Source organism: Podarcis melisellensis, assembly GCF_964234715.1.
Source record: "Podarcis melisellensis genome assembly, chromosome: 4".
Lineage (NCBI taxonomy): Eukaryota > Metazoa > Chordata > Lepidosauria > Squamata > Lacertidae > Podarcis > Podarcis melisellensis.
This window is the reverse complement of record NC_138531.1, coordinates 97,011,006-97,023,855: the sequence shown is the minus strand read 5'-3', so window position 1 is coordinate 97,023,855 and position 12,850 is coordinate 97,011,006. Positions and strand designations below refer to the sequence as shown.

Genomic DNA, 12,850 nt, shown 5'->3' with positions numbered 1-12,850 from the left:
GGGCTTAGTCTGTGTGTGGTTTTAGACAAGCCCCAGTTCCTCACTGCCCTCCTGTTAAAGGCTGCATCCAGCAGTCTCTCTGCTTCTCATCTTTTCTGGGTTAGCGAGCTTCTCCTGAAGGGAAGGAACTTGTTCCTGGAGAGCCAGCAGCTCATTTCTCATTGGATTTTTATGCAACAGGGAGATAGCTGTATATGTGACATACAGTAAAAAGAAAGAAAGATAATAACCTGGAAATCCCCCACATGCCTTGCTTGCATCTCACTAACATACAGTAATTAATTTTCTAATTTTAATTGCTCTATTTAGAGGGAGGGTTAAATCAAGGAAAGGAGGGGCAGAGGAGCGTGCCCTGAACTCATTTGTCTGTCAGCTCAGGTTTTTAAACTGTGTAATACATACTGCAGTCCTTTTCACAAGCCCCTGGGATTTGGTGGTACATAAAACAAATTATTTAAAAATAAATAAAATAGATTCACTGTAAATCTTCAATGGATGATATATTTCCCCTTTCCCAAAGGGGTGTTTAAAACACACACACACACACACGTGTGTCATCTTCTCCATTTCATTTCTTCTCTTTAGCCTCTGCTGTGACAGCCCCTGTTCCCTTACTCAGTCACAGCTTGGTGGCATAACGTATTCTTTCATTTCTCCCCGATGTGCAGATTTCAGAATTTATTAACTACTTCTACATTGCCCTGCATCTATCTATCTGTCTATCTTATCTTTTTAAAATTCAGCCCAGCCGGTAGGAGTTCATGGTTATTTCTCGCAGCAGTTTTGGCATTGATTTCACAAAGGCGGTTTTGTTGTTCTTTGCGTTCCTGAATGTTGAAGGAAGCCCGTGTGAAACCCCCTGCCCTGGATATGAGAGCAGATTGCTGATAACCGGGTGATTGCATCAGTCTTGTGGCATGCCTTTCAAAAAGACCCATGTGATTTGTCAAACAGGTCATTTCTAGACCTTAGCCTTTTATAATGTGTCCTCACCACTATTGCTACCATATCCCTACCCATCTTTTGTATATCTCTTTTCTCCTAAGAGGCAAAATATTGTATTTGGTCTCCTCGATCTGTCTGAAACAATTAGGGGAGAGGCTGTTCTTGGCTTGGCTGCTTGCTTGTATAGAAGCCTGGAGCAAACACCCCATTTTGCCTCCTCATTGATCTGCCCCTAATGTTAGTTTGTAAGTTAAAAGATTCCAGATCAGAATGATATTCCAGAACTGTTCCCCAGTGAAAGACAGAGCAGCTATCAGGATTAAAGATAGGGCTAGAAACATGTTTTGAAAGGTGAGAAATATCCAGTAATACAGCTTTGCTAGCATTGCAGACTCTGATCAGTACTGGACACGGTGTAAAACATCTGAGTGAAACAGATTCTCCCTAGTGGATTTCGAGAGAAGGGAAATGGCTTGGTCAAGAGACAGGATAGCTCTTCAAGGCTGAAGGAAGTGCGAGAGAGAGAGAGAGAGAGAGAGAGAGAGAGAGAGAGAGAGAGAGAGAGAGAGAGGTGGTGGATGGATGGAACAAAAGAGACTGAAAATTGTATTGCTATTTATACCTATAAATTGGTTAAAAAAGACCATCTTGGGTGCCTTTTTGTCGCTTAACATTTTACCAAGCAGAGGAAATTTCAGAAAAGAACACCTATTGCTTTTTACTGTCCCTAGATTTTCAGTTCTTCACACATCTGTACTTCCTGTCAATCTACTGTCAAACCAGCTTCAGTGTCCTTGTATTCATTTACAAAGCCTTGAGCAACTTAGGTCTGGGTTGCCTTAGGCACCACCAGAACCCAGAACAGCTCTATCACTGAAATCACCTGTAGGAGCATCACTGTTTGACTACAGTGGGTGAAGCTCATTTGACATCAGCATGAAACTGAGCCTTCCGTGTGGTTAGCCCCTCTTGTGGACTGCTCTTCCAGTAGAGATTCACCAAGCGCCTTCTGTGTTAACCCTCAAATGCTAGCTTTGCCACCAGGCGACACTTAAGGAAAACGTTTTCCATGCTATCTTGTGATCTACTGTAATTTTTGTGTGTGTGTTTTTAATTGTATTATAAATCTATGTCTTAAGATCATTTTATGACACTATTCAGAGGTATGTATGATTGCAGCAATTTCTCTGATGGTGTGCATGTCACCCACACAAAGGTCTCTTATTCTGAAATGATAGAGCTAGATAAAAGCTTGCTTGAGTGCTTTTAAGGATGCGGGTGGCGCTGTGGGTTAAACCACAGAGCCTAGGGCTTGCTGATCAGAAGGTCAGCAGTTCGAATCCCCACGACGGGGTGAGCTCCCGTTGCTCGGTCCCTGCTCCTGCCAACCTAGCAGTTCGAAAGCACGTCAAAGTGCAAGTAGATCAATAGGTACTGCTCCGGTGGGAAGGTAAACGGCGTTTCCGTGCGCTGCTCTGGTTTGCCACAAGCGGCGTAGTCATACTGGCCACATGACCCGGAAGCTGTACGCCGGCTCCCTCGGCCAGTAAAGAGAGATGAGCACCGCAACCCCAGAGTCGGTCACGACTGGACTTAATGGTCAGGGGTCCCTTTACCTTTACCTAAAGTTTGTTGTTATTTCATTTTATAATGTATATAAATCAGAGAGAACACTTATGAAGCAGCAGTGCTTTACTGTTCCTTTAAAACAATGAAACCTCTAACCAATTGTGCAGATAATTGTATGGGTGACAGGGTGAGCTCCTGTTGTTCGGTCCCTGCTCCTGCCAACCTAGCAGTTCGAAAGCACGTCAAAGTGCAAGTAGATAAATAGGTACCGCTCTGGCGGGAAGGTAAACGGCATTTCTGTGTGCTGCTCTGGTTCGCCAGAAGCGGCTTAGTCCTGCTGGTCACGTGACCCGGAAGCTGTATGCCGGCTCCCTCGGCCAGTAAAGTGAGATGAGTGCCGCAACCCCAGAGTCGGCCACGATTGGACCTAATGGTCAGGGGTCCCTTTACTTTTAGAGTGCTTTAGGTATGGGATAGCCCGTCTTACGAACTAAATGATTGCTGGAGTCCCTTGCAACTGTGTTTCCCTAAAACTCTAAACTTTTGAAATACCTTAAAATGCTTGAGAGGAAATAGTATGGTCTCCAAAAGAATCCCACCTATGGTGCAGTCTGTGACTAGATGCACACTTTTTAAAAGTCTTGATTGTTTGAAGACACTTGAGGTTGAAATATCTCTAAAAGCTGAAGCAAGTATTTGTTTTAGTTTGGGCCACAAACATGCCAGTTCAAAGTGCTCTAATCTTTCCATTATAAGGCACTCTTTTCAGTTGCCCAGAAATTGACTGTCCATGCTCAAACTTTCCATAACAAATATCTACCATTAGGCTGAACTGCTTGAGTTTTCTGCCAAAAAACAACTAAAATTCTAGCTTGGGTGGGGAGAAGAGTAGATACCTAGTAAGTGATGTGTGAGGCTTTTGGTTTGCTGCAGGGAGTAGCGTCTAAAATATGTAACAAATACACTTTTGCTAAGAGACCGAATTGCTGTGGAATGCAGCTACTAGCAATGAGCTTTTCCTGTTCATCCTTCCTAAAAAAAGAAAATGTTGCCCCCGCCTCATATTTTCTGCTAGTCAGAGTGTTGCTGCTGATCTCAGCAGAGTTAAGGTATGTTAAGTTCATTATTAATGTCCAGAAACTGTTAAACTGGAAATTCCATTAAATACAAAAATTGTCCTAAGCAGTAACAGTTCCGTTGACATGGTAATAAGATCAAGACAGTGTTTTTCAGGATTATAAATCTTTTCCTTCTAGTTATTTGAGCGGCTTTCTCACTGTGTAGTTTGCCAGGCCAGTCTTAGGCTGGTGTTGCACCACTACAGCAACACATGGTGCTGTAGCCATCCCATGTTGTGTCCCTACCCAAGTATAACGGTAAAGGGACCCCTGACCACTAGGTCCAGTCATGGTTGACTCTGGGGTTGCGGCACTCTTCTTGCTTTACTGGCCGAGGGAGCCGGCGTACAGCTTCCGGGTCATGTGGCCAGCATGACTAAGCCGCTTCTAGCGAACCAGAGCAGCACACGGAAACGCCGTTTACCTTCCCACCAGAGCGGTACCTATTTATCTACTTGCACTCTGACGTGCTTTCGAAGTGCTAGGTTGGCAGGAGCAGGGACCGAGCAACGGGAGCTCACCCCGTTGCGGGGATTCGAACTGCCGACCTTCTGATTGGCAAGTCCTAGGCTCTGTGGTTTAACCCATAGCGCCACCCGCGTCCCCTCCGCCCAAGTATAATTTGGACAAAAAGCGGGTTATAGGGACAGAATGAGAGAAGCAGGCAGAACCAGGGGCTTCTAAAACCCTAGCACAAAGTTGTGCATGAGTGCTGAGGCTCATCCCCAAGGAGAGTCAGCACAATAAAGGCTTGTGTGGTACCATTTTTTGCAGGACGTTGGATCATTTTACACCAGTGCAGGTATGAAAATACATATATGAAGCAATAGGTCCTGGAGAGTAAAAGATACAAGACAGATTCCTTTTTCGTGAGCGTTCTTATGGTGTGTGTTTGCCAGTTAACAATTAGAGAACATTATTTTTCTCTTAATCCAGGGTTTTTCTGTAACTTGAAAGCTTGCATGCTCTTAAAAGGAATATGTTTGTTTGATTAAATATATATATATAGAACATTTGACCATGTGATGCCACTTTGTCCATTGGGAGAAGAAGGTAGTTCTTCCCTTGGCACTGGAAGCAGAATCATGCACAGGGCAGTATGAATTCTAGGATTGTCCCTGTGATTCTAAGACTTTATAACAGAACTGCTATCCTGTGCATAGTTCTTCTGCTGCTGTTGAAGATTTGAGCAGGAACTTTTCCTGTGTCAAGGAGGAAAAGCTAGAAAACACATTAAAACAGCATTTGAAGTCGTGATAAAACAGTACAAGTCCCACTGGAATTTCAGCCTGCTGTTAAAAAAAGAAACACCTGCCATTTCTCTTGAAGCTGTTGGTTTCACTTCCTGAAAGTCCTATGGATTTTTGAAACCCCAAACCACTGATGATTGGTTCTGTCTCAGATTTAGGAAGCAGGTAGTTGATGCGGTTAATATTATACCACTTGATGAAGCTCTTATCTTCCTTAAACTCTTAGTCTTCCTCTAAATGAGTCTGTAGATCAGCAGTTGTTTTAAAACCAAATAGTGCTCACGTACTGGGGTGGGAGGTGGGGAATCCAACTAAGTTAGCTAATACATTTGCTTTGCTAATGTTTACTTCTTCAGTCATTTTTACAAGAAATTGTTCATGACATAAGATAAACTTCTTGTTGCTTAGTCATTTAGTCGTGTCCGGCTCTTTGTGACCCCATGGACCAGAGCACGCCAGGCACTCCTGTCTTCCACTGCCTCCCACAGTTTGGACAAACTCATGTTGGTAGTTACAGATAGGTAGCCGTGTTGGTCTGCCATAGTCAAAACAAAAAAGATTCCTTCCAGTAGCACCTTAAAGACCAACTAAGTTAGTTCTTGGTATGAGCTTTCGTGTGCATGCACACTTCTTCAGATACCTGTTGGTAGCTTCGAGAACACTGTTCAACCATCTCTGTGGTCCCCTTCTCCTTGTGCCCTCCATCTTTCCCAACATCAGGGTCTTTTCCAGGGAGTCTTCTCTTCTCCTGAGGTGGCCAAAGTATTGGAGCCTCAGCTTCAGGATCTGTCATTCCATTGAGCACTCAGGGCTGATTTCCTTAAGAATGGATATGTTTGATCTACTTGCAGTCCATGGGACTCTCAAGTCCATGGGACTCTTCTTCATGGATCACTGCCTTGCTGTGGCGAAGGGGCTTGAATAACTCAGAGAAGCTATGAGCTATGCTGTGCGGGGCCACCCAAGATGGACAGGTCATAGTGGAGAGTTTTGACCAAACATGATCCACCTGGAGCAGGCACCAGCAAGCCACTCCAGTATCCATGCCAAGAAAACTCCATGGACAAAGACAACAGGCATATAAGCTAAACTAGATACTTTTAAATGACATAGTCAATGGGCTGTGCCTTGCAATAATCTCTTCCACTGCCCTAGAAGCTTCTGTCTATTGCAGGTCTCTGATTCTATTACGTCTCTAAGCATGCACCTTCCCCCCCTATATAAATAATAGAATCATAGGGTTGGAAGGGACCTTGAGAGTCATCTAGTCCAACCCTTTGCAATGCAGGAATCTCAACTGAAGCTTCTGTGACAGACGGCCATCCAACCTCTGCTGCCACTGTCCACCAATCATTCCTAAGGGGAAAGTGTGTTTGAGATGCCATCATGGTGATGTGAACTCCCATAGCCTCAGCACATCCTGGCATGTATGCAGAGAAGCCTCTTTGTGGGGGTGCCCAGTTACTTAGATGCACACAGGTGCTGCATCCCCAGAGGTTCATGCAGTGCACATACAATGCGCCTCCAACCCACTCTCTGTTGCAGCCCTCATAATGACCATCAATATTATTATTATTATTATTATTATTATTATTATTATTATTATTATTATTATTTTATACCCCACACATCTGGCTGGGTTTGCCCAGCCACTCTGGGCGGCTTCCACCAAATATTAAAAACAATACAGCATCAGACATTAAAAACTTCCATAAAGAGGGCTGCCTTCAGTTGTCTTTTAAAAGTAAAATAGTTGTTCATTTCCTTGACATCTGATGGGAGGGCGTTCCACAAGGCAGGCGCCTGAGAAGGCCCTCTGCCTGGTTCCTTGTAGCCTCACTTCTCGCAGGGAGGGAACTGCCAGAAGGCCCTCGGAGCTGGACCTCAGGACTGGACGATGGGGGTGGAGACGCTCCTTCAGGTATACAGGACTTCCTTCAGCCCTCTGCCTTTTGTTATATAATATGAATGTTTTTGTGGCCAGTCAAAATCAGCCATTACAACCCTGATGGAAGTGTGATATATATTACATTATGCCTATTCACACATGGTTAGCTTTTTCCTTTCTGAGCACTTCTAGGATTTGCACTTAGCAAGTACGTTTATTTTGCTCCTAAGGCGCTCCTTACCATGGCTGTATACTTGCTTCATATCTCTTGCTTGCTGTGAATTAAAAAATTGTTTGAGTCCCTGCTTTATCTCAGCTGGTTACAATTAAAGCAGTCGTTCAGTTCATAGAATCATAGAATCATAGAGTTGGAAGAGACCACAAGGGCCATCGAGTCCAACCCCCTGCCAAGCAGGAAACACCATCAGAGCACTCCTGACATATGGTTGTCAAGCCTCTGCTTAAAGACCTCCAAAGAAGGAGACTCCACCACACTCCTTGGCAGCAAATTCCACTGTCGAACAGCTCTTACTGTCAGGAAGCTCTTCCTAATGTTTAGGTGGAATCTTCTTTCTTGTACTTTGGAACCATTGCTCCGTGTCTGCTTCTCTGGAGCAGCAGGAAACAACCTTTCTCCCTCCTCTATGTGACATCCTTTTATATATTTGAACATGGCTATCATATCACCCCTTAACCTCCTCTTCTCCAGGCTAAACATGCCCAGCTCCCTTAGCCGTTCCTCATAAGGCATCGTTTCCAGGCCTTTGACCATTTTGGTTGCCCTCCTCTGGACACGTTCCAGTTTGTCAGTGTCCTTCTTGAACTGTGGTGCCCAGAACTGGACACAGTACTCCAGGTGAGGTCTGACCAGAGCAGAATAGAGTGGCACGATTACTTCCCTTAATCTAGATGCTATACTCCTATTGATGCAGCCCAGAATTGCATTGAATGTCAGCATGAATGTTCTCCTGTTTAATTAACTTCTCGCATGATCCAGGGATGTGTTGACAACCACTTTACACCGAACCTGAGAGATACCAACATCTTTAAATGCAGTAGGTGAAATGAGAAAGCTGCAAACATGCTAGCTACGGATAATTCTCTTGCATATCTAGAAATAGCACTGCATACATTTTCACTTTGACAACCTCCGGTAATTCTCTGCAAAGTGGCAGAAGCTATCGCAATGGGCATAGGACTAAGTGAGAGAGTCAATTTTATTGTATATAGCCAAAGGCCTTTACAATGGACGACAGAGAATAAAAGGGAAAAATTTCCTCTAAAATCATACAATGTAACCTGTAGCAGTTTACAACATAAAAAGGAAATTTACAACATTAGATTTTAAAACTGGAGTGCATTCACATAGCTGGAACGGAGCTCTTTGGCTGCCGGCGCAAATTTGGCTACCAGGTGTGTAATATATAGATGTTTCTCTGCTAGGAGTTCAACTGTCACTTCCTGTGTGGATTAAACCTGGAAGCCAGTTTGGTGCAGATAGCATGTGATGACCTCTACCTGATTGTATCCATATATACATTTGCGATCCATATGGGGAATTTCCCGATATCTCCCCTCTAAATATGCCAAGGAATCTTAGTTCTACAAAGGCCCTGCATAGTTATGGGAAGGTCAGAGTCTGAAGGTAATGGGACCTTGATCTTAATTTGGGGGTACTGAGTTAGAGGAACAGGTGGCAATGATGGAACAGGTCAATTCTGTATCCAGGGCAGCTGTCTACCAACTCCACCTGGTACGCAGGCTGAGACCCTACCTGCCCGCGGACTGTCTCGCCAGAGTGGTGCATGCTCTAGTTATCTCCCGCTTGGACTACTGCAATGCGCTCTACGTGGGGCTACCTTTGAAGGTGACTCGGAAACTACAACTAATCCAGAATGCGGCAGCTAGACTGGTGACTGGGGGCAGCCGCCGAGACCACATAACACCGGTCTTGAAAGACCTACATTGGCTCCCAGTACGTTTCCGAGCACAATTCAAAGTGCTGGTGTTGACCTTTAAAGCCCTAAACGGCCTCGGCCCAGTATACCTGAAGGAGCGTCTCCACCCCCATCGTTCTGCCCGGACGCTGAGGTCCAGCGCCGAGGGCCTTCTGGCGGTTCCCTCATTACGAGAAGCAAAGCTACAGGGAACCAGGCAGAGGGCCTTCTCGGTAGTGGCACCCGCCTTGTGGAACGCCCTCCAATCAGATGTCAAAGTGATAAATAACTACCTTACTTTCAGAAGACATCTTAAGGCAGCCCTGTTCAGGGAAGTTTTTAATCTGTGATATTTTAGTGTATTTCTGGTTTTTGTGGAAGCCGCCCAGAGTGGCTGGGGAAACCCAGCCAGATGGGCGGGGTACAAATAATAAATTATTATTATTATTATTATTATTGCTGTCTTGGTTGGCATCCTGGTCAAAAATCCAATTTCTAAGGCCATGTGATTAAGGGGTTTTCTTTTTCAGAAGGTCGGCGGTTCGAATCCCTGTGACAGGGTGAGCTCCCATTGCTCTGTCCCAGCTCCTGCCAACTTAGCATTTCAAATGCACACCAGTGCAAATAAATAGGTACCGTTGTGGGGGGAAGGTAAATGGTGTTTCCGTACGCTCTGGTTTCCATCACGGTGTCCCATTGCACCATAAGCGGTTTAGTCCTGCTGGCCACATGACCCAGAAAGCTGTCTGTGGACAAATGCCGGCTCCCTCGGCCTGAAAGCAAAATGAGCGCCGCAACCACCTTGGACTGGACTTAACTGTCCAGGGGTCCCTTACCTATTACTTTCTGTGACTAGTCAACTACAATTTATTAGCAATTAGAGTACCCTTAAATATTATTACTCTTTCAAGTAAAAGCATTTGTTAAGAAAGCAACATGGTTAATCGAATAGGAATTGTGTGTTTTTTGCAGAGACAATGACCTCTGTGGATGAAATGCAGCCTTTCTAAGCTAAATATATTATTCAGGCCTCAATATATGTTATAGGTACATCTCCTTTGTGAAAATGCAAAAAAGTGTTTTTATTAGCCCCTGTTGGCTTTTGGAATACTCTTTAGTGCCAGCTAGTGGGAATAGATAGCAATTTCAGTTCTGTTTCGGCATGCTTATGAGCCCAAGATGACCAAGAATGAAGGTGAATAAATGCATTTTATTTAGATAGCGGATATTCACTCCACCAGATGAGCATGAATACTGTAGTAATTTTTTTGCTTCTGTTTTAATGCAGGCTCTTGATGGGAATGTATGTGATCACCTTAAGGATTATTTAATGGCATTCAGCAGGACTGAATTAGAAGTATGCCAAGCTGTACAAAGCACATTCCAGTTTCTTTTGGAAACTTCCAGTCGGGTAAGTTTTTCAGCAAACTAGTTTTTTTGTCTGTTTTCCAAAATAGTTGTGACAGGGTGGGACCTGTGACTTTTTTTTGAAAATGGGAGGAGCCTGAAGTGGTCATAACCAGGGAAGTAGAATACTGCACCACCACAATGTTAATACTAGCTACCATGAAAAGGGTGATGAGGACGGAGAGGCCAGCATTAAGGAGATGACCAGCGCTTCGTAAGGTAGTGATGTAACGCTTGATAGTGAGCTTTAAATGCAGGAAGTCTGAGGTTCTGTCCGTGGTGGCAGGGCTGAGAGACATGTCTTCCTGCAACACAGGATAACTGCTGCCAACCAGATTAAGCGCTGGCTGGCTGGCACAGTGGCCTGAATCTATATAAGGCAGTTTCATATACCTGGGAATAATTTGGGGCAAAAACCTGACACCGCCACCCCCTACTCCATTTCTTACAACAGGGATGTCCAACAGGTCGATCGCGATCTGCTGGTAGCTCCCTGCAAGGTTTTGGTGGATTGCAGTCAATTGCTGGCTCCCTTTCGTTAGCGGTGGTAAAATCCAGCCCAACTTTGACCTGAACCCCTTAAAAAAGGGACTTTCCTCCCTTAAAAAAGTCAACAACTTTGCCCTGAACCCTTAAAAAGGGGGACTTTCCTCCCTAAAAAAAACCCTCAAGAGCTTTGACCTGAACCCCCCAAAAATGGGGTAGATCACTGCCATTTTTTTATTCTGTGAGTAGATTGCAGTCTCTTAGGAGTTGGCCGTCCCTGTCTTACAACAATAGCATTATCCCTTTGATTTGGAGCTCTGCACTGTTATCAAAGTTGGCCTGGAATCCTCCAAGTATAGTTTAAAAGCAGTTACAAGTTCTGTAACTGTTTACAATGCAGTTACAATGCTGCTTGAGGAATATTTTGCAGCATTGGTTTTTCCTAGGGTATGTTTATATAGTCTCCCTTAGCTGGCAGTTTCAATCCATCAAATGGATTTATCCATTATGCATCACCTGCTCTGTCCAATCACCTCTGCACAGGACTGTAGTGTTGTACAGGCCACTCAGTCCAACTGGAGGAACCCATATAAAACTTTATCTGCCTTGCATTTGATACTGATGTGGTTGATCCACCCTTGCTGTCTGTTTGGATATCCCAAGCTCGTGATGGTTTAATCTGGCTTCTCTTGTCTCTTCATAAGCTTTCTGATACTACATTTCACTCTTAATGTTCTGCGGTTTCTAAAAATATAGATATAAATAACATACACTTACAACTCCAACCCAATTTGTAGAGCTTTAAGAATTAAAATACACCCTGATAAAGGTGGCGTACACTATTGAGCAGGTGGCTGCTTTGGATTCTGGGATCATATATGCGTTCTTAAGTTTTCTGAATAACGTTCCCGTTTAAGATCAATATGCATTCCAGCCATCAGGCATCTACAGATCCTGTATACATTGCAATTGCATACAAATTGAGAGCCAGTGTGGTGTAGTGGTTAAGAGCGGTAGACTCGTAATCTGGTGAACCGGGTTCGCTTCCCCACTCTTCCACATGCAGCTGGTGGGTGACCTTGGGCCAGTCACACTTCTCTGAAGTCTCTCAGCCCCACTCACCTCACAGAGTGTTTGTTGTGGGGGAGGAAGGGAAAGGAGATTGTTAGCCGCTTTGAGACTCCTGAAGGGGAGTGATAAAGCAGGAGATCAAATCCAAACTCCTCTTCTTCTTCTTCAATTGCAAATTGCCAGTTTGCTGCTGGGCCAGGTTTGAGGCATTTACATTAATTTAAAAAAGCCCGAATCAACTTGGACCCAGAGTACCTTAAGGATGGCCTGGTTCCAAAAGCTCCAACTTGAAAGGCTGAGATCCTGTGAACACCTCTTGTGTTTTCCCTTGTGGCCCCCCAAGGTTCAGCTGGTCTTCACTCAGGGCCAAACTTTCAATGTGGCAGGCCCAGCTCTTTTGAACCCCCTACCACTAGAGGTTGGGCAGGAACCGTGTCTCCCTTTCTGCAAATGTCCTGTGAAAACTTTGTTTGTTTAGACAGGCCTTTACAAAATGGATTTTTTTAAAAAATCCAGTAAGTATTCATTGATGTTTTATTGGTATTTTAAATGATGCTCTTACAGCATCTTTGTTGATTTCGTTTTAAATGTTGTACTGCACCTTGCAGAACTTCTGGTGTTGGCTTAACTATTGCAGTGTTACAGTTTCTTCAGTTTTTCTGTCTCACACATTCTCTCTTTAATATCAGGGATTAAATGCCTGTAAATGTATTCATTGTCTCTTTCAGGTAGTGCGAGATTACAATTTTCAGCTGTTCTTGCAAGAGAACTCCGTATTTCATAAACCGCAGTCCTTCCAGTTCCAGCCTTGTGACAGTGACACCGTAAGGGCATTTTAAAAAATACATTAATTCCACTCCTTTGTTCAATGCTTTGAATGAGCCACAATCCAGGGAAGCCGCTTTTGTAAGGGGAACAAGATCTACGTGCAAATAAATTGCCGTGTGCAGTTGTCTGCATGGGCATCACCCAAGAAATTCTAAAATCCATACTTCTGCAGGGAGAAACACACTGATGTGCTGTCCAAGAGTTTTGCAACCTCGCATAGCCTTTTAAGCCTTTCTTCAGCAGACAGGGAACACTGGACTGTGACTCAGGTGTGCTAAGGTGTGCTGAGTCAGGTGTGCTAAGCCTGTTAAAAGGAGTGGGCTGAAGTGCACGTAGTTGCTTTGGACAACA

The 12,850-nt window shown here is 44.3% G+C and overlaps 1 protein-coding gene across 5 annotated transcripts in view; it reads left to right on the top strand.

Moving 5' to 3' along the window:
- FCHSD2 (FCH and double SH3 domains 2) overlaps nt 1–12,850 on the top strand; it is a 140,529-nt gene that overhangs the window by 82,666 nt on the left and 45,013 nt on the right. For all 5 annotated transcript variants that reach the window (XM_081909754.1, XM_081909753.1, XM_081909752.1 and 2 more), the window contains exons 9-10: nt 9,996–10,118; nt 12,400–12,495. In XM_081909754.1, coding sequence (XP_081765880.1) covers nt 9,996–10,118; nt 12,400–12,495 — 219 coding nt within the window. The remainder of the gene's footprint in view (nt 1–9,995; nt 10,119–12,399; nt 12,496–12,850) is intronic.